Source organism: Kryptolebias marmoratus, linkage group LG13 (assembly GCF_001649575.2).
Source record: "Kryptolebias marmoratus isolate JLee-2015 linkage group LG13, ASM164957v2, whole genome shotgun sequence".
Taxonomy (NCBI): domain Eukaryota; kingdom Metazoa; phylum Chordata; class Actinopteri; order Cyprinodontiformes; family Rivulidae; genus Kryptolebias; species Kryptolebias marmoratus.
In genome coordinates, this window is record NC_051442.1 from 21220602 (window position 1) to 21241690 (window position 21089).

Here is a 21089-nt window from a genome sequence, read left to right on the forward strand (position 1 = left end):
CTCCCCCCACATTAGCTTTTTACTTAAAACTAAAATGTTACTGGTTGTATGTTTGCATTTTTATTGAGTTTTATTGTTTTTAGCCGATTTGTCATAAAATTTATTATTAAGACATAAAAGTTATTAGAATGCAGGGCATTAAAAAAAATAATGTCTTTAAATTAGAGCTTTTTGTCTTAAATGAATACATTGTCTTAGCTCTAAATTCTATATAATGTCTTTGCAAAAGGTCATTTTATATAAATAGTTTTAAATATTAGATCTGAATACTAAGGTAAGTTTATATTTAATTAAATCAATCCTGGATTGGGGCAGTATTTAATTTTGGCCTCCCCTAACCGAGTTTTAGACACCCCTGGTCTAAAGAAGAAAAATCAGCTTTTAGATGCTTGACTTCAGTTTTAAAGGGTCCTAAATATATTAAGAAAAACATTAAAATAAAATAATTTAAAATGGCCATTCTGTAATGAAAATGTAGTTTTTGTTATTTAGACACAAAAATAAGCCTGTCATCTACAGGAGGTTGGTTTACTTCACTTTAAAGTTACTTTCTACATTGTAGGTGAAGTGAAATTGCTCCTGTTGAACTTTTTACGATTATTTTTTGTTGTTATTGCAAAATCTCGAGTTTTCTTTCGATACAAAAATACCATTTGTTTAACTGCACATCAACATTCAGTTGGTGTTTTCTTATAACGCCGCCTGCTCAGTCCCCGCTGACACACCTTACTGAAAAAAAGATCCTTACACTCACTATGTTTTTAGCCCGTTTATTTACCGTGATTTTTTTTTTAAATTAAGTCCATGGGGAAACTTCAGCTCAGGACGTTTCCACACACCAGCCGGCAGCAGATGGGACGAGCTTCCCTCTGCCTGGAATTCACTCCCCTGTAACAGTTAGACCCGACCGCTGACTGAACATAACAGAGTACGAGGTCTGAAGGCCTCAATGGTAAATTATTCCCCAAAACGACAGCGAATCAGTTTCATAGCGAGGTAAGCCAATTTCCCTTAAAATGCTGCATTTAGTTGACGTAAATATTTTTTCAGCGGTGACAGACCATGCCTCACAAACGAGCATTGCTCTGTGACAGCTAGCTTCGGCTAGCGTTAGCTTGCCCGCTAGCATGCTAAGACTCGCACTGAAAACAAATGGAATCGATGTGTTGTTAGCCACCGACAGCTAGCAGCTAGCTTTAACCGACCCTTGAGTCAGAGGGTCAGGGCGCCCGGGTAACGCTTTTTCAAGTATTTCCAAATCCTCTGAGTCAAATTTGTGAACCGAAAGAGATTTCCGAACTATGTCGATAAAGTTTCACGTCAGTAAAAGTAGACGAGGATTAATGTCCCCAGGAATTGCAGGCATTAGCTTTAACCGGCTCACTTTTTTTTTCTAGCAACGTGATAGAAATGTACATTATTTTATAGCAAATGACTGACCAAACTTGCAAATAACTTGCCTAATACCTGCTGTAACCCAAATCTTTACATAAATACAGCATTATCCTTCATAATCATAGTAATACGTATTAATACTACAAAACAGCTGTTAAGCATCTTCTGTTATTAAACTTTACTCAGCATCATTGTGTTGTTTTGCAAAGGTTAAGTAGTAGTTCAAAGAAATGTAAGTCAGTACAACATAGGCTACAAGAAGCTTAGTACTAGAGGCACCTCTTTCTTTTGTCTTTATAAGTTGTATGTTGGCTGTTCTAACCAGGGTTCAGGTGGTGCAGAGAGATGGCAGACAGCGCAGGGCTGCAGTTTGTCAGCTCCTATGCATTTGAAGCCATGCAGAAGGTGGACGTGGTGCGCCTGGCTGCCCTGAGTGACCCCGAGCTGAGGCTTCTGCTCCCCTGTCTGGTCAGGATGGCTCTGTGCGCTCCTGCAGATCAGAGCCAGACCTGGGCGCAGGACAAGAAGCTCATCCTTCGCCTGCTCTCTGGAGTGGAAGCCGTCAACTCTATTGTAGCGCTTTTGTCCGTGGACTTCCATGCGTTGGAGCAGGATGCACGGAAGGAACAGCAGCTCAGGTAGAGCCGAATCATATTAGCAATAATGCTTGTCAATCCTACATACTAGGGTGTAACGGTATGCTTAAGTCATGGTTCGGTATGAGGATCATGGTTTGGTATGGATTTGGTCAATCAAGAAGGAGAAACATGCCCATTTTTTTTTAAACAGTAACACGCTTAGAAGCTAAGACAGAAAACCAAAGCAATAAATGCGAGTGGGGAGGCTCCAAGGTAGCCAGATAACTTTACTCTAACATAAAAAAGTGAAATTATACTGGGTTTTTTTGTTGTTGTTTTTTCATTAAATCTGATCTGTAAACAGTAACCTACAGGTCATGTGTCACACACAAAGTTTGATCAATTCCAAAAAAACAGTTAAACTAAATGAAAACCAAAGCTGGCTCGTACATTCATCTCTCGTTTGTTGCAGCTGTTTGCGGTCACTCCCACCGTGGAGCTTTTCCACACTGCTAATTTGAAACATACAGGCAGGTCTTTAAGCTTCTGTGTGTTGTTGATGTAGAGCATTTAGATAGTATCTTCCTTTTGCTTTTTTTTTTTTACTTTGTTGAGCCAGTTAGCAAAACAACAGTTGTATAAAAAGTGTGCACGCTCTGGGAGCAGTGGCACCTGGGACTGATGTGTTGTCATCTCGTTCCCTGTGTCCATCCCCAACGTCTGTTCCGTACTGTCACAGTACAAACACACATACCGTTACACCCCATAATACGTACAGTTTTAGCTAGTGTTCATTTTTGCTGTTTTCACAATAATTTGCCTCTCCTGTCAGACACAAGGCTGGGGGCTCCAACGGAGAGAGCATCTTGGTGTCACAGCTCCAGCACGGCCTGACTCTGGAGTTTGAACACAGTGATCCCCTCAGGAGACTCCGCCTGACCCTCAGTGAACTGCTGGCTATCATGAATAAGGTTCTCACCTTAACCAAGAATTACAGGGCATTGGCAATGCTATTTTGTTTTTTAAACAACAGTGCCACAAATAGGTTCCTGAAACATTATTTACCGTTTGTTTTATTGACAGTAATAATTGCCATACCAGTCCACTGAACCAACATACTGATTTGTTGTTATAACACAACAGGCATGAAGGAATTTTAATAACTGATCTGAAGCGAAACTGCTGCCTCTTGTATAAGAAAAAGGTTCTTAAAGATACTATTAAAGTATTCTGTGTCGTAAACACAACTGAAACCCGAGATGGTCTGTTATTCATAACTTGCTTTTTGGGGGAACAAATCAGCCTAAAACACAATAATACTACCCTCACATTTCTGGGATCTGCTTTTTGACTGAAGATGGATTTTTCTTTGAAGTTTTTTTCCTGTATTTGTTAGGATGCTGTGAGTGATAGGCTCCTGCTGGCTATCTTTGAATTCATTTGCTGTTTCTCAGGTTGCAGACTCCAATGGGGAGTTTTTCTTAAAGTCGTCAGAGCTCTTTGAAAGCCCCGTCTATTTAGAAGAAGTGGCAGATGTCCTTTGCATTTTACAAGCAGGTACCCACTCTTCTCATTTCATCTCTTATTCTTGGGTTTTGGTATCATTTAATTTTGTATACAAGTGTTTTTTCAGCATGAAAAAAAGTTACTAATGTTTATTAGCTGGTGAAAAAAATGCTCTTTAAAAGTAGTTTCATATGAACAGGTGATTTCCAATAGATGTTTCTTTAAATGCAGCTTTCAAGTGTCATTTTCTTTCTCTCTTTTCTGCTCCAAGTTGAGATAAACACAAAAGTTGACAACAACAAAGCTTTTTAACCACAAGTGAGAAGTCTGCTAGTGAGTGAGTGAGAGGTTTTAAGACCTTAGAGATCCCATATCGTGTTAATTTAGTTACTTAATAGTCACCTAAGACATCTAATTATACTCACTCAAGAACTACAAATTTTTCTTGTCTCTTCTCAGTTGGTTTTTGTGACCTAGACATGTCTGTTTAAAAAAAAGACATTTTATGTTAATAATTAAGCCTTAGCTCTGTAGGTTTTTTTTATTTAAGCCTTGGTATTTCTATATGTCAAAGTGCCCCAGGGCAAAATATTGAACCACACAAAGCTGCTATGAGTTAGTTTAAATTTGCTTTGGATGAAACAGTCTCTTAAATAAACATAAATTTAATGAATTAAAATTTACTTTTGTGGTGTTTTAAAAAAATAAGCCCTTATTGTTTTCACCCTTGAAATTCTAAACATGAAACATTTATACAAGCCAGAATAACCAGTTTAATGGGTGAAGTGTTCGAGATTGTTTAATGATCACAGCTCTTCTAGGCCCTAATTTGCTTGGCCACTCGAAACAAACTCATGCTCATGTATTATCTGTACTACAAAGTGCTTACAAAATAACTTATTTGAATTATCAAGCTTAGTAAGCTTCAGTGTTTTTGTTATAAATTCACTCACTAGGAATGCAAGAGTTAATGTGTTATCTAAACATGTGGATTTTTCTTTTTCAAACACAAAGTGATTTTTGTGAGATACATTTTTTTGTGTGAGTCTCAGTACTGGGCTGCTGTTATTGTGCATTTGAATAATGGGATATCTTTTGAGTAAGAACAGTTAAGGAATAAATATTATTTGAATGCTTTTTAAAATATAACATTATGCTCTAAAACTATCTGTTACCTGTAATAAAGTTTTTTTTAATCAAAAAGTCGGTTATAATAAAAATTAATAATATGCCTGTAAATCTATCCTATAATGGTTTGGTTTAGGTTCTGTTGTATCTTATGTTTTGTGTGTTTGTGGTTTTTGTTTCGCTCTCAGAGCTGCCGTCTTTGCTGCCCATCGTGGATGTGGCAGAGGCTTTGCTTCATGTCCGCAATGGCGACTGGTTTCTGTGCCTGCTGGTTGCCAATGTGCCTGACAGCTTTAATGAAGGTACTTTATCTGTCTTAGAGAGCTGCATCGACTGCCAGCAGATAGCGTAAAGACAGCGTAACTGGTTAATTACCAGTACTAATTTCATATTGTTAGAGTCCTGGCTTTTGCAGAGGCAGGCTTTAACTCATCCCTTGCTCTGAAACTTTACACTCAAAGTTTCTAATATACTTCAAAAGAAAGAGTTAATCAAGTGTCACTTTATGCTTTTGGCTTTTTCATATCTTTAGCCATATTTTCTCTTAACTGTTGTCATGCTACTGGCCCAAGGGTGTATGCACTTGTCTTTGATGATAAACATTCATGTCTGTAACTCATAGTGCTGTTTAAGAAACAAATTAAAGAAGGAGAATGCTGCTTGTCTCCAGTGCCTCCTTATCGCACACAGGGTCAGAGCTAAGTCAATAGTGTATTTATTTGTTACACAGCAGTTAACATCAAGTATTCCTTTTAGCTTCATTACTAAAGAAGACCTTGTTTCATTAAGGAGAAAGTGAAATGAAGGGTGAAGTGTTGGAAATGGGCCTGTCTAGAATCGTCAAGGTCAGTCATTTTGAACACCAGCTGATGACCAGGATAAACTCCCCTGTCTGTTTTTCTCCAAGTAGCGGAGATGGGAAATAATACAATTTCAGAAAATACCACAGTCTTACTTAGCCATAACATTTTACTTTATAAGCAGTCTGCTGTGGGGACGCCGAAGGAAAATGAGATAATACATTCCTGATGAGATTAGAGTTCTGTTCCCCCTGTGGCAAATGAGTCATGATTCTGTGGTGTGTACTTCTAATGGAGCACAAGACTGGGCCATAGCAACGGAGAAAAATTCTGTCAGTAATATTTACAATATTTTACTTATATTCAGCAGAGCATCTGGTTGAAATGTCCCAACATGTTAGTGTTGTCAGGATGCTAAATGTTCCTGTGTTTGGCTGCAGTTTGCAGAGGACTGATCAAGAATGGAGAGCGTCAGGACGAGGAGAGTGTGGGTGGTCGGCGCAGGACCGAAGCCCTCAGGCAGCTGTGTCAAATGAATCCCTCCCAGGCCCTCAACATCAGAGCCATGGTGGTTAGTAGCTCTGTTAATGTCATCGCAAGACTCCAAACTGAGGCCACAAATCTGCAACCTCCATAAAGTTTATTTATTTTTAATTAGAAATAGTGTCTCTTAACTTGGAACTGTCTCTTTCCACTAGAGAGACATTTCCCCCACAGCTATTCTGCTTGTTTGAATGTATTTATTTTGTCATTTATTATGTTGAAACAAAAATAAATGCTTAGCACCTTTTTAGCATCTTTTGTTGTGAGATGCTTCAAAAAGGTAATGTTTGTGCTACTGATGATTGTGTTTGCAGAAACATGGTTGAATAAAATATTGAGTGTGATCTCAACATAATTATTTACTGTTATCACGCATCTTAAATGGCTTTGCAGATCCTTCTAATAACAAATCATTAAAAGCAACACTGCAGCTTTACAGCCTCCGTCTCTGCATTGCAGAAATATTAAATGGTACAAAGTGGCTTAAACAGAGATGGTATTAAAACATAAACTCAGAAAACTGATAATATTGCCTCCCATATGTTAAAACTAAACAGTGCAGAGTAGAAAATTGTTAAGTATCAGTCAGTTTTGCTGTCAACTTTTTTTTTTTTCCCCTACTAAGATGGACTCCCATTGTAAAGGTTAGTGAAAGAGATTTGTCTCTTTACTGATTTATGTTGTGATACACTTTGTGGTGCTAACCCTAAGGGGAGGAATTTGTCTTCACGCTTCCCTCCTCCTCTCAAGGAGGTTACAGCGCTGGGTCAGTTATTGAACAAGGCCCCAGAAGGTTGTGGAAATTCATTGCCTTACAGAATGATGCCTCAGCACGACTCAAACATGGCTTTACTAAGATAGAAGGTCCTGGGAGTTAATGTGAAGCTGTGCTGGAAATATTTTCAGGACGGAGTATTTCATGGTCTGTGTGTGTCTGATGTGTGTTAACAGACGAGGTCATGTGGTACTTTAAGTGTAACACGGAGATAATCATGTTATGGTAAATTTGCAGTAAATTACAATGAATAGAGATATAGGTGAAGTCCGTGTGACATTAATTTGTGTGTGTTTAGGTGGAGGAGTGTCACCTTCCCGGGCTCGGTGTGGCTCTCACTTTGGACTACAAGCCAGATACAGCCGACGAGGCAGTCAGCCCGCTCGTGTCTTACGTGAGCGGTCTACTTCTGGGAACCAATAGTAAAGTCCGGACCTGGTTCAGCATGTTCATTCGTAATGGACAGCAGGTAAGGCACAACCATGTACTCTTTTATTATCCCTCATATACAAACACTGCACACAGAAATGGCATCAAACTGCACATATTCATTTATTAATTTAAAGAGTAAATTTTGTTACACCTAATATCTTTATTAAAACAAAGGAAACAGACAATAGACAGTTTAAAAATAGAGTATGAGTGAAATTTAGGATCAATGCACTAATTGTACATTAACTAAACCACAGCTCCTACAAAAGATCAACTCCAGTTAGTCAGGCAGATGTTTTATTTTTGTTCTTTTTACTATTTAACAATGAAAAACTATACATTCATTCTTGTGTACCAATATACACTTTTCTCTTTATGCTTGTGAATTTCCTAAATACTGTGATGTTTTCACAAGCTCTAAATCTGTCTTTAGCTAAATATACAGATTAGAATATCAACTAATAAAGCTTACTGTGCTTTAATAAGCTTTAAATTAGTCTCTCCTACTAAGATGTGATCAATAAAACCAATCTCAAAAAGGATTTTAAACCTCTCTAAATCATTGTGAGTGACCAAAAGAAGAATGAATAGTTTCAAAAAAATTTCTAGTGATATAAATGCTAAGATTTATTGAGACTTTTTGAGTTTTTAAGTCTCACATCAACTTTATAATGTTAATCTAACGTTCATCTAATAGGTCCTAAAAGTCAAATTAATCATGGTTCCATTTTTATTAATCTTAGTAAAACCTTCTAATCTTTGGAGCATTTTATCTAAAGATTAAAGGGATATTACTTTTTATGAAGTTGTTTATTTATATTTGTATTTACCTGGACAGTTAAGGTTTAAAATCTTTTTCACATGTCCTTCCCAAGACAGACGGAAGCTAAAAACAGCAATGACTTCAACACACACACACACACACATAGATGAAACATGTAAATCACATGAGCTCAGCAGTAAAGCCAACAAAACTATAAACATTGCAAATAAAAAAGGCATCTGACAATGTTCTCATTAAGTCGTTGCAACAGTAATAAAACTTTGCTGAACAATACTGCTTATCAGTCCAAATATTTATATTCAAATGACTTCACGTAGAACAATTCAAGATTGTTTAGGACTTGCTATAATGTCGTAGAGTAATAAAGAGAGATCCCAGCCTGTTTGAATTGAGGTCAAGTTTATGAGCAAATAATATCTTACCTGTTGTAGATACTTCTTTGAATGACCTCAGTTTGGAGAAATGGTTTCTATCTGATAGGACTAACGAGCTAACAGCTTGTCCAAACATAGAGAAGGAACCTAATGAAACTGCTGTGCTTTTTAATCAGTTCCAATCTTCAGAACTTTATAGTGGTCCGTGCAAATGCTATTTTATAAACTTCTGTGTCACTGTCAGTTTTGCAAACGGATATTTGCAAGCACAAATAGTGGCAGCTGGAGTGGTTCTTGTGCAGCCTGGCACACTTCCAGCAGGAATTTTGTAATATTTGTGCCAAAATAAATGGAAATTAACAACAATGTAAAACTTTAAATGATAGCATTTGCATGAGCCACTATGTAACGTTGGAGAGTGGAGCTGTTTTGAAACAGCAGCAATCTGCTTTAGTCTTGGTTGCAATTAGACTAGCCATTAGCTCATCAGTCCTGTTGGACATAAACTTTCTTCAAACTTTCTTGTCTATCTACAGCAGGTAAGATATCAATTCTTCATAAGCTTTTTACAGAATCCCCTTTCAAAGTGGCCATAATATCTCTTTAACTGTGATGGCTAAAATCAAAATCGCCAATAATACCAGCACACAAGCAAAAGTTGCAATTCAAGCACTCACACAAAACCCCCCTACAGTGTTACAGCACATATCAACAGGAGCTTTGGTAAATGTCACCACCGTTTCTTCTGGTATTCTCAGCTTTTGTAATAAATGTCACGAGTTTAAGCCTAAATTTGAATCATAGAGTAAGATATAAAGAGGATCTTATGGTTTTCCTTTTGCTAATATTTCTGTATTTATACTCCGCCTTTGACTGCAGATATAATTCCCCCTGTCAGAAATGATCCTTCACGTTGAGCTGGCACAAAAAGCTTCTGTTGACTGATTGTACCATGATGTTGACACTTAAAGGGAAGTGCTGAATTTGACTCTCGTCTTTCCCTCATTTTTTACTCTCTGCCACCAGCGTAAGAGGGAAAGCAGCTCTGTTTTGTGGCAGATGCGAAGGCAGCTGCTGCTTGAGCTCGTGGCCATCCTGCCACGCTCACGCAGCACCCACATGCCCAGTGTCGGCGGCATGGAGGACGAAGGGGTTTCGGGGTACTCTGGTCTCAGAGAGGAGCACGTTGTGAAGGCCAGCGCTCTGCTGCGACTGTACTGTGCGCTCATGGGGATTGCTGGTCTCAGGTAAGATTCAGCATCTGACCTGACGTCATACTTGTAGTTTCATGATGTAGTGTTAATATTTTTTTACCCAGGTTTATCACTAAATGTTTAGTCTCTCATGATGTGTAAATTTCTTTTAAATTACAAGTTTCATTTGTTTCTGTTTGTATTTGTCTTTAGACCCACCGATGAGGAGGCAGAGCAGCTGTTGCAGCTGATGACCAGCCGTCCACCGGCCACTCCTGCTGGCGTTCGCTTTGTCTCTTTGTCCTTCTGCAAGCTGCTGGCCTTCCCTACCCTGGTCAGGTACATAAAACTAATCTTATTTGCTACATCTTACTGTTGTCTTTGTTTTTTGATACAGAAAAGTGACATCACACAACACCTGTTCAACCACCAGTAGTATTAGATTGTGATTTTCTGATGATGTTAGAAGATTTCATTTCGTTGTTTTGTGTTTGATAGATTCAATTTTCAATATGTTTGAGTATTACTTTCTTTGTGTATTTTATAGCACTCCAGAGCAAGAACAGCTGATGGTCATGTGGCTGAGTTGGATGATCAAGGAGGAGGAATACTTTGAGAGGTAAGAAGTTTCTGCTTTTCTGATAGTGAAGCACTGCCTTTGAACAGTGGGAACTCCTAAAATGGAAATGTAGAAACTTGTTAAACATCATAACACTCATGATAAAATAGGTACTTGTATAAAACTGTGCAACATAAGGCAAATTGTAAAAGCATTTGAAGGTTGAATACATGTTTATTTTTAGCTGCAAATTCAGTTTCTTGCATTGCATTTTATTCCCCCTGAATCATTTTGTACTTTTCTCTTTTAAATGTTTTAATCTTTTTATGTGGTTTACATTGTTTGGGTTTTGGTCTTGGTAAGTGATTGTTAGAAGATTCAGATAAAGCACAGCCATTTTTCTGTTGTTGCATAGCATAACACTAGATTGTTGTTGTTTTCTGCCTCGGGTTAGGAGAGAATTTTAGCTCCAGAGTTTACTGAAACATTAACACTTCTCATATAAATAAACAAGAAGTGCTGAAGATTAAATATGTATCTCCAATGTGACAAACATTCTTGCATGTACATTTTCTTTGTTTACGCTTAGCATTTAGAAGTAGTTGTTGTTGTTTTCAAACACTTTTTTTTCAAGCTGCTTGTTTATTTTTGATTAAATAAGTTATATAACCTATAAAATTGCAGGTTACATGATTGCATTCATGTTTGTTGTGACTCTGGTACATAAAGCATGAATCGTCAGAAGAACACTGATAGAGCATGTAGGGTGATTGAGTCAGGAAGTGTAATAATCACTTTGTTGAAATTCTGTTCAGTAAAATGTTGGATTATCAGCCGTCCTTGATGCCTTTCCTCAGTTGCCTCTCCTGCATATGTGTGTATGTGTGTGTTCCTTCTTACAGTGCTGCAGGCGTATCTGCTTCTTTTGGAGAGATGCTATTACTGGTTGCCATGTACTTCCATAGCAACCAGCTCAGCTCCATTATTGAGTTGGTGTGCTCTACTTTGGGGATGAAGGTAATGCGGATGGTGGGAGGGAAACATTGATCAATAAATCTGTCTGGCTGACCAGGTACTGGCCCACTTCACTACAGCAGTGGTGCATATATGGACCATATCACTAATGAAACACTTGCAGCATGCTCATATCTAAGCAATACACACCATACCCTGTGGCCAATTTGCCATTTTATTACTTATTAAGTGCACTATTGTTTGCTCCCTGTGTCCTAAATAGTTTTCATGTCTCAGTGTATTTTCCACTAAGATGTGTAATGTAATTGGATTTAGAGCCTGTTTGTTTCCACCCCTAGGGCAATCCTTTCAATTCAGCGCTGTGCCTGCCATGTAGAATTTTCTTATGAAATATGAAAGAAGGGAATTACAAAATTCTGCCACAGCTGCCTGCAGGTTGTTTTCACTCACAGAGGGCCTACCACTGTCAGTGTTTCTCATTGTTTGTTTATTTTTTCTTTTTTTCTGTGGGGGTGGCATTTAACTTTCTACAGATTGCCATCAAGCCCAGCTCTCTGAGCAAGATGAAGACTATCTTCACACAGGAGATTTTCACTGAACAAGTATGTAAACAGTGGTTTCCATCCATCCTTGTGTACACTTTTATCTTGATATTCACCTTGTGAAAATCATATCTAAGGGTTTTCGGTTAGCCTAAATTTGCTTACTTTTTAGATACAACTTTGAGACATTATTTGATTTCTGAAAATTAGGATTACATTGCATACTGAGGCGATCATTAGGGCATCTAACAAAGATACATCGAATATTTACATAGGGTTTGTTCTGTTTCTATAGGCAAAGGAACAGACCTTCTTGGTTCTCACAAAAATAGTTTTGCTCCTTGATTTAATAGTAGAGGTGGTAATTCATGATATATGTAATGCTATTTTCAGACAATATACTGCACAACAGTAGATGAATTTGAGAAAGCTGTTCAAACTGTAGCTAATGAAAGATTAGAGAAATGAGCTGTTTTGTTTTGATAATTAGGAAATCATTTAAGGTCAAGTAGAAACTGGTTCATGTTTTAATGCCTCACTGTAGTCTAATAAATGTCAGTAAGATGTTTGTTATTTTTATTTTTATAGGTGGTTACAGCCCATGCTGTGAGGGTTGCAGTGACCAACAATTTAAGTGCCAATATCACAGGGTTTCTCCCAATTCACTGTATTTACCAGCTGCTTCGAAGCCGGGCCTTCACCAAACACAAAGTGTCCATCAAGGTAAGACGCATCCTGTGATGAATTGAGGATTTTTGGATCCGGTTTGACATTAAGATACTTTTTGTCAGGCCACTCCACTTAGTACATACAGGTTGTAGAGATGTGTGTGTTCAACACATGCAAGAGTCAAGTCACCACATAAACCATCTCTGTAAAAATGATCATAGAAGATCTGATTCTAAAACATTCTAAAAATCATTATTTTGTTTTTCAAGCATAAAACTCTGCTACTTGCTTTACTTTTCAGTCAGCTTTGAAAATATGATTTATGAACTAAAATGCCTTTTTAATAATTAATTATTTGGATAGAATCCATAAAAGAAAAAGTTGTAGCTCATTTACCAAGATTTTGTAGAGAGACTTGTTTTGTGAAAAAGCATAAATCAGTGTCTTAACAAGTAAGACACAGACTCACACTGACACTTCCTGTCAGATTTTGCAAGTTGATTATGAAGACTTTTGAATTCTCAAGGACTAAAACATTTAAACCATTAAAATGAACTGAGAAATAAACTTCTACAGTTTTTTTTTTTTTTCATGTTTGCTCTTTTCTTTTTGAACAATACCATTTCCAGTGGATTTCTGGATGTATGTGCCATTGGTTCTTTACCCCCCATATAAAAAATATTGCCCTCATAAAAGTGACACGGTAGACCCATGAAGAAAAACATTTGTCCAGCTTTACATTTTTGTTCTTACTTTGCCTTCCGGGGTTGTTGGTGTTTTTCAGGACTGGATCTATCGTCAACTCTGTGAAACAACAACACCCATCCACACTCAACTGATTCCTCTAATCGATGCCTACATCAACTCCATCCTCACTCCAGCATCCAAGGCCAACCCTGAGGCCACCAATCAGCCAATCACTGAGCAGGAGATCCTTAATGTCTTCCAGAGCTCTGCAGGAGTGAGTCATTCTTGGGAAATCTATGGAATGGCAAAAATCTACATCTCACCCTGAAATGTCAATAGCATCATGCATTACAGTTCTTCAATATGATGTAGGGCTGGTAATATGGCCTACAACTTATATCTCTATATTTTGAAGTTTTATTGGAAAATACAATATATTCTTAATATTTTATCTGATTTAAATTCCTAAGTAAATGTTAAATTTAACCTAATGAACAAAATACATCATTGTGATGATTCTAATCCACCTTTTGTTCTGAAGAGGAAATCTAAATAGAGTTTATGATAGTAAACATTTTATTTTGATTCTAGCTGCACTTATAAAAGTGTTGGGTCTGCCTTTTGTTGCCTTGGTTTGAAAGACTTCACTACTAATAACTAGTGAGTCACAAATGACGCAAATTTGTTATTAATGTTTGAAGTTTGTTTTGTTAGTTGGGAGTAAGGGGTAATGAATGAATCATTTGAAAACACCCATCTTCACGTTCACTGATGACAGAGCCCTATTCTGCAGGCTGCCCTTCACCTATGACTTTTACTTTTGTTTCTCTCTCTTGGTTAGCAAGGGGACTGTAGTCGAGTTGGGCGCCAGCGCTATTCCATCACCACACAGCTGCTTATCCTTTACTACATCCTGTCTTATGAGGAGAACCTGCTGGCAAGCACCAAACAGCTTGGTAAGACAATAACTGTGCCCCAATGAACAGTGCGCCTGCCGTCCTGCTTTGATGTTGGCTCGCTTCCTCTCCATTTCCTTTTTTCTCTTTCTTTGCCTGTCTGAAGCGTTCACTGTCATTTCTTTCACTGAAAATGTTTTGTTAGTTTGAGGGAATCTGTCAGGCAGCAAGAAGAGGAAGGAAGCTTTTGTCCTCTGAAAAGTTGTAGGAGACGTTCTCACTGCAGATGAGCAGTCATTCATTCTTTTCTCTCTTGGCTCTGAATGTTGGCTGCTTCATAAAGAATAAATGGGAGCTGATAAAGAGCCAAATCCAACGGCTGCAGGAGCACAACTAACTAGGACACACGTAGGTTAGATTGAGAGTATATTCTCTCACATGATGAGCTTTCCTCCTGCCCTTCATCAGGACAGATTTATGTGCAAGTTTATGTCCATTTCTTTAATTGCTGTGTTTACCCATATGCTCCCACCTCCTTGAAGGAGGAAGAAATGAAGCCCATCAGCAGTGGTAATGAACCCACGTAAAAAAAAAAAATCACTTCTGTATTCCTTTTAACACATTAACACAGACACTCTTAGACATCCAAATTAAATCCTTGTCCTTCTTGTTTTATAAACATTCTCACTCCATTTTTGCTTTTTTGTGGGTCTGTGTCTGATACAACCTTGTGTGTTTTTAAGCACTGATGCAGAGGAAACCGAAGTCCTACTCAGCAGCCTTGATGGACCAGATCCCCATTAAGTATTTGGTTACACAGGCCCAGGGGTTGCAGCAGGAGCTGGGAGGTGAGGCTATTCACTTGCACTAAACACTAAATACATGAAATGATAAGAATCTGAACCAGCTTTTTAGTTGACTCAAAAACCAGAATTATTATGGTGTAACAAACTATGAATGATTTCAGGTCTGCACTCTGCCCTGCTGAGACTGCTTGCCACCAACTACCCCCACCTGTGTCTAGTGGAGGACTGGGTATGTGAGGAAGAGGTGACCGGTACCCTGCCCCTGCTGAGAAGGATGATGCTACCCACCAACACCTGTAGATATACCCAGAGTCAACTTCACCAGGGTGAGAGGTTGAGTTCTAGTGTGGCCGTACATTTTTTTAGTAAAACTTCATGATTGTGACACAGAAAAACCTCACATGGTAACAAGACAAAATTGAGTCAAAAGGTTTTCACTGTGACAAAAATGCAACAAGATGCTCTGTAGTCAAAAGATGAATTAAATGTTTTTTGCTTCTCCAGCCTTCCAGAAGTTGCTGTCCAGCAGTCCTAGGCTCATGCGGATCCTGGATCATTTAACTTTGCTTTCACCTGGAGACCTGATTCCTTATGCAGAGGCTCTCACAGCCAGCATGGCTCTGCTGCTGGAGCCTGCTGTGCCTCGCCGATTGATACAGACCCTCAACAAACTCTGGATGGGCCTGAACACCGTGATGCCCCGGAGGTACATGTTCTGGACAGGACGAGGTGCATTTGAATGTGCAAAGACCTGAAGTGTTGATGTTAAAAAAATTACAGGGTGTGAAATAGCTGACATTCTTAATGGATTTGGTATCCAACATAAGCATAAATGTCATCCCCTTTTTGTAAAGGCTTGGTCAAAAATCAAAATTATTATGTCATTTTCACAATTTAGAATTTGTTATATTTTGCTAAATGTCTTCCCTCTATTGCTGTTATAATAAAATATTTCCAGTAAAAGGCTAGACGTAGAACTTGTGTCTTTTAGGGGTGTGACAAGCTGCTGCGAGTCTCAGTAAACAGGTTAAAGGAAAGGCTTTAGAGCAGGAATTGTTGCTCAATGATTGCTGTATGAAGAGAACAGCAACGAGCAGAGCAACTCTGTCAGTGTGCAAGAACTTGCTTGTTACACAAGGGTCACCCTCACTCTGCCCCAGGGCCCGAAAGACACAGTTACCTAAGCTCTGAGCAGACATTTTATTGATCCAAAAGAGGCCTGGAACAAGAAGAGCTCAGGGAAGGAAAACTCCATGAAGCAGATGTAAAGGATTGTTGCCTCCTCCTTGCTTCTTGTATTGAGTGTTGCAGAGAAATAGACGAGAGAAGTCCTGGTGAATCTAAGAGGAGGGCAGTAGTGTCAGATTTCACACAGATCTATTGATTGATTCTAGTGTGCAAGCTGCCCAAAGGCTTGGAGCTCCAAGTGTACGTGCTGTTCAGAGATCAACATCAGTTTGATAAGAAGGATTGAGGGTGAAATGGTACCATGGGGCAACCTAAGAGTAAATGAAGCCATTAAGCTCATACAAAACTGTCTTTAAATTTAACTTCTTTTTTTTCTAAACTGTGGTTAAATTAAACTATTTTTTGTTTTTCAACCAACAATTTTCTGATTGTCTTTAAACAAAGCCCTATCTTTTTTGTGTGTTTCAAACAGTGCAAAATATGGAGTTTTTAGTATAGCAAGTGTATATTTTTCACTTTATAAAACTGAATGTAATGTGGGTAAAGGGTTGGAACTTGTGCTTGTGTTTTAGGTTGTGGGTGATGACAGTAAATGCTCTCCAGCCTTCAGCTAATCTCCTCGGGCAGCAGAAGTACACACAGAATGACCTCATGGTGGATCCTCTGATTGTGCTGCGCTGTGATCAGAGAGTGTACAGGTAACTGCGGGACTTCGTCACGTTCTCAAAAGACTGATATTAACAAACATGACTATGACCAGACAGATCCAGAAAGCCTAAAATGAACTAAAACATTTCTGAAGAAATTTTGAAGCCTGGCAATGCAAATACTGCCTGAAATTGAAACATTTGTCAATTTTTTTTTTCTTTAAAATCCAATAGTGATTTCAGGCTTTTGTTTGTTATCATCTAAGCTGATAAAATGCAGATGTTGTGATGTATAAAAGTATAAAGTTTGTGGAAGTGAGAAGTTAGCAAAATTTTGGAAAGTTTACACAGCAGTAAAGCTGAATGCCTGACATCATCCCACGTTTAAGTTAAACAGTCTGTAGAAAAATCTTAATAGTAAAACCTAATTGCAGAAACATAAAAACCAAATATCAAAATGCCAGTTCAGTCATGTAAAGCCCAGCTTTAAATAATGTTATGATTGTGAAGTATGGCTGAGCTGCTGAGCTCCAAAGACGGCTGCGGCTCCTCATTCATTTAAAACAAAATCACTTTGCTGTGCACATGAACTTTTATTTCATTTAATGCTCATTTTGTTTAGGCTGCGTAATGTACTGCTACCAAAAGTCATAGCATACTGTCTCTAATCAAGCTGCATGTTTTGATGATTTTGCGTGATTTTGTTCCAAATCAAAAATCATCAAGGAAATGGAAGATTATCAGCTGGAAACTAAAAAGGATGCTTCAGTTCATATGCATAGAAGCAGCCTTAATAGAAAGAAGGGACGTCTAGAAATGTGTCAGTGAACTTTATTTGGATTGTTGTCTCTGTCAGGTGTCCTCCACTGATGGACATTGTCCTTCACATGCTGAATGGCTATCTGATGGCCTCAAAAGCCTACCTGCAGTGCCACCTGAAGGAGACGGCTGACTTTGATCGGCAGAATCAGATTGTTTCAAATGTGGGCGTACCTGGTCAACCAGACACACCTGAGGTCACCAGGGAGGAGCTGAAGAATGCCCTTCTAGCTGCGCAGGTGTTCTAACCAGATTTTTACAGAGTCTGCCGATCTCACTCATTATAAAACACAATATTTTCACACCACAAGTTCGTAGTAAAGCATTAGTCAAAAAAGTGGATTTGAGAACCAGTGTAACAACTACTTGTCTCTGGGAAATTGCAGGACAGCGCTGCCGTCCAGATTCTCCTGGAGATATGTCTGCCAACCTCTGAAGAACAGCAGTTGGGGGCCAATACAGAGAGCCTTTTAAGGAGCAATCTGGGGCCCGTGCCAGGGAAAACAAAACAAGGAAGCCAGGGGCCAACAGCCAGAGTAGATGCGGAGGATGCTGAGCCAGAAGGAGGCCTGCTCAGTGACTTGAGGGAGGTGCAGTGTCTCATCTGCTGTCTGCTGCATCAGATGTTCATTGCTGACCCCAACATTGCTAAGTTGGTTCACTTTCAGGTAACTCCAACTGATGGATAGTATCATTCCTACAAAACTCCCCTAAACCTTAGCAATAAAACTAATCATTAATGCCACGAGTGCAGAACTTACCTTTTTTTTAAAATGTCATGTTGACCGCATCACAGTCAGCTACAGCGTCAGTAATAAATGGCTGCAGCTCTCCCAGAAGTATCAGGCAGCCATATGGTGGACTTCATCAAAGTGATCCATCCTGCCACACTAATCCACCTTTATCCACGCTGTTAAGCAGCAGCCACTTTGCGTGTGCATGTACACCCGTGTGAAAGATGGTATTTGTGAGGATAAATGACTGCTGTGCACTCCCATATCTTTGCAGTTGACTTACAAGGTTAATATTTCCTTGTTCTCTCCCTCTCTGTCAGGGTTATCCTCAGGCTCTGCTGCCTCTAACTGTGGCAGGCATCCCTTCCATCCATATATGTTTGGACTTCATCCCAGAGCTGCTGGCCCAGCCCCAGCTGGAGAAGCAGGTGAGGCCTCCCAACTTTTTTTTCCTGCTCTGTTTTCTGGCTAAACTTGCCCTAAGATTCTACCAGAGCTTCTCTCAGTGTTGTGCTTTTTAAAGGCACCTCTACTGGGTGTTCCCTACTGAACCTTGCTCATTAGAAGCATAATAAAGAACCATGTTGTTCTTGTGCTTTGTGTGTACCCACAGATCTTTGCGATTCAGCTGCTGTCACACCTGTGTACCCAGTACGCCTTACCCAAATCTCTGAGTGTGGCCAGGCTGGCTGTTAGTGTCATGGGCACACTTTTAACAGGTCAGCAGACATCTCGTCTTTTAACTGAAGATTTTGGTTTTTGCCTCCTATATTTTTTTATATTTCTTCTTTTTTTTCCCCTTTCTTAGCTTCTCGGTCATTAGATATGTTCATAGAAAACTGTTCAATTTTTGTAGAGCAGCTACAATCACACAGTATGCTTTAACATCTCCTTGGTGGATGGGTGCCACCGTCTGGTTTTCAGCTGTTAGTGCAGCTTCCTTTCGTAATTTCAGCAGTGTGTACTATTTATCAGCCTTACAGACATGACTCTGGATGTTTACACAGCTCTTGAAGTGTACTCAGTCTCTGTGTGTTTTCTGCTTTGTAGTGCTGAATCGTGCCAAGCGTTTTTCCTTCTTCATGCCAATCCTGCCATGTCTGGTGGCTTTCTGCCAGGCCTTCCCTCCTCTCTATGACGATGTGGCAGCTCTCCTGGTACAAGTGGGCCAGGTTTGTGCCTCTGATGTGGCCACCAAAGCCAGGGACATTGACCCTTTTATTTCCCGTAAGTATAGTTTGCCTTTTGGGAGGCACAGTTGTTCACCGTTTTTATTTTTTAGTTACAACATTCACAGGTAGTGAAGATTCCCAGTCATCCAGAACATATTAAATAAAAAATAAAAAAACTGTTAAAACCAAAAACAACTGGATTTCCTTTCTATAGCTGAAGATGTTTCAGCTACAGAATAGCTGAATAATATCAATGCAATATTATATTATATATTTACAACATTTTATTTATAATATAATAAGATCAAAGCTAATTTTTTATTTAATCCCAAATATTGAGATTAATTTTTACATTTAACACCAGTGCCAGAAGGCTGTTTTCCAACAGATTTTTTTAAACAGATTGTAGAGGCCATTACCAACATAATTCACCATGAGCAGCTTGTTTATTGACACAGTAGGCGGTTCTTCATATAAATATGTGCTGTTTAGTAGAGAGATGAAGTTTATTTTGTGTTTAGGCCAGCTGATCTCCATCCAGAAACGATGTGCATTTCCCTTTAAGATCAAAAAGGAGGAAAAATGAGTTGTTTTCCTTTATCAGATGGCAAACTAAACTACGACAACAGACACATTTATTTATTATTCTAAAGTAATTGTGCTTCTGTTTTGCTTTTTGTAAATTAACACTGACAGCCTGAGAAGCTGATGTTAGTGTTTAGCTGGGTTTTTAGCCTCTCGTGGTGAGCCTGCAAAAGGCTGTATACTTCACCTTTTTACATGCTAACTATTGTAGTTTGTCCCAAATGTTTGTTTCAAAACAGCGATACCTTGAAGAGAGACCAGTGTTGCTCTTCTGGTAGACAAGCCATGACTGACTGTTATCTGCCTGAAACATGGTGCAGCCAGCCATCTTTTTAAAGCATAAAATATTTGGGGAATTCCCTCCCTCCTCAGCTGCTGCTCACAACAACAGGCCCAGTCACAAAAATATGCCCTGTCTCTCTTTTACTCATGTTCTTTTAGGCATTTAAACCGTAGACATGGCATGACTGAAAACGCAGTGAAATTGTTGTGACTTTAATATCGTGGTAAATCTGGAAACTCATAATCAGGCCTAGTTGGATGTTACTGGTTATATTGGTTCTTGATAAAAGAATAAATATATATATATATATATATATATATATATATATATATATATATATATTTGTCCTAGATGCATATTTTTTCAAAACTTGATTGTAAAAAGCAAATCAGTGTGTGTTCAAGCATTTTCCAGATACTTTTTTATGACATTTTCAAAAAAAAGTAAAAAGCAGTCAGATTCAGAGATCTTGAGAACGACAGCTTGTAATTTAAAAATATCTCTCCTTGGTGGAGTAAAACTATGCAGCCCTTTATTTTTGCCCCTCCCAGGCTTGCAGAACCTGAAAGAGAAGCCTCAGGAGGCTGCAGCTCCCGGGGGAGGCTCCTCGAAGCTGACTCTAACTCAGACGGCAGCAGAGGAGCTGCGTGGAGCCGACCCCGACGTCCAGCTCTGCTACTGCATCGAAGCCACCTTCATGGACATCATCAGCTCCACGCTCCATGGACTTTAGTCCAGACACATGCGCATACAGTCTCAGGTTTTTTGTTGTGAAATTAAATCTGTATCATTATTCGCAAAGTACTTAAAATCGTGTTTTGTTCTTTCACAATTTTAAGAAACTAACATCTTAAAAATGTTCAAAGTGTCAAAGATATTTTTCTAAGTTCCAAACGTAAGCTTTTTTCTAGAGCAGTGAAAAAATGAAAATGTTTTAAAATATGTAGAGCTTTTGTAATGTTTCTGTTTGTAATAAAACTAAATATTTGACTGATTTGCTGTATTGATATTCTAATTTC

At 38.7% G+C, this 21089-nt stretch overlaps 1 protein-coding gene across 1 annotated transcript; it reads left to right on the forward strand.

Moving 5' to 3' along the window:
- Nucleotides 1–704: 704 nt before the first annotated feature.
- ints2 (integrator complex subunit 2) lies at nt 705–21064 on the forward strand. The gene is made up of 25 exons (XM_017433597.3): nt 705–996; nt 1721–2033; nt 2806–2944; nt 3428–3530; nt 4796–4909; nt 5848–5978; nt 7024–7194; nt 9342–9562; nt 9722–9847; nt 10056–10127; nt 10970–11084; nt 11576–11644; nt 12173–12307; nt 13038–13214; nt 13782–13896; nt 14580–14684; nt 14804–14968; nt 15147–15348; nt 16403–16528; nt 17334–17535; nt 17683–17964; nt 18351–18458; nt 18644–18749; nt 19081–19257; nt 20622–21064. The coding sequence occupies exons 2-25, from the start codon at nt 1741–1743 to the stop codon at nt 20801–20803; spliced, it is 3636 nt and encodes a 1211-aa protein (XP_017289086.1). The 5' UTR covers nt 705–996; nt 1721–1740; the 3' UTR covers nt 20804–21064.
- The last annotated feature ends 25 nt before the right edge of the window (nt 21065–21089 follow it).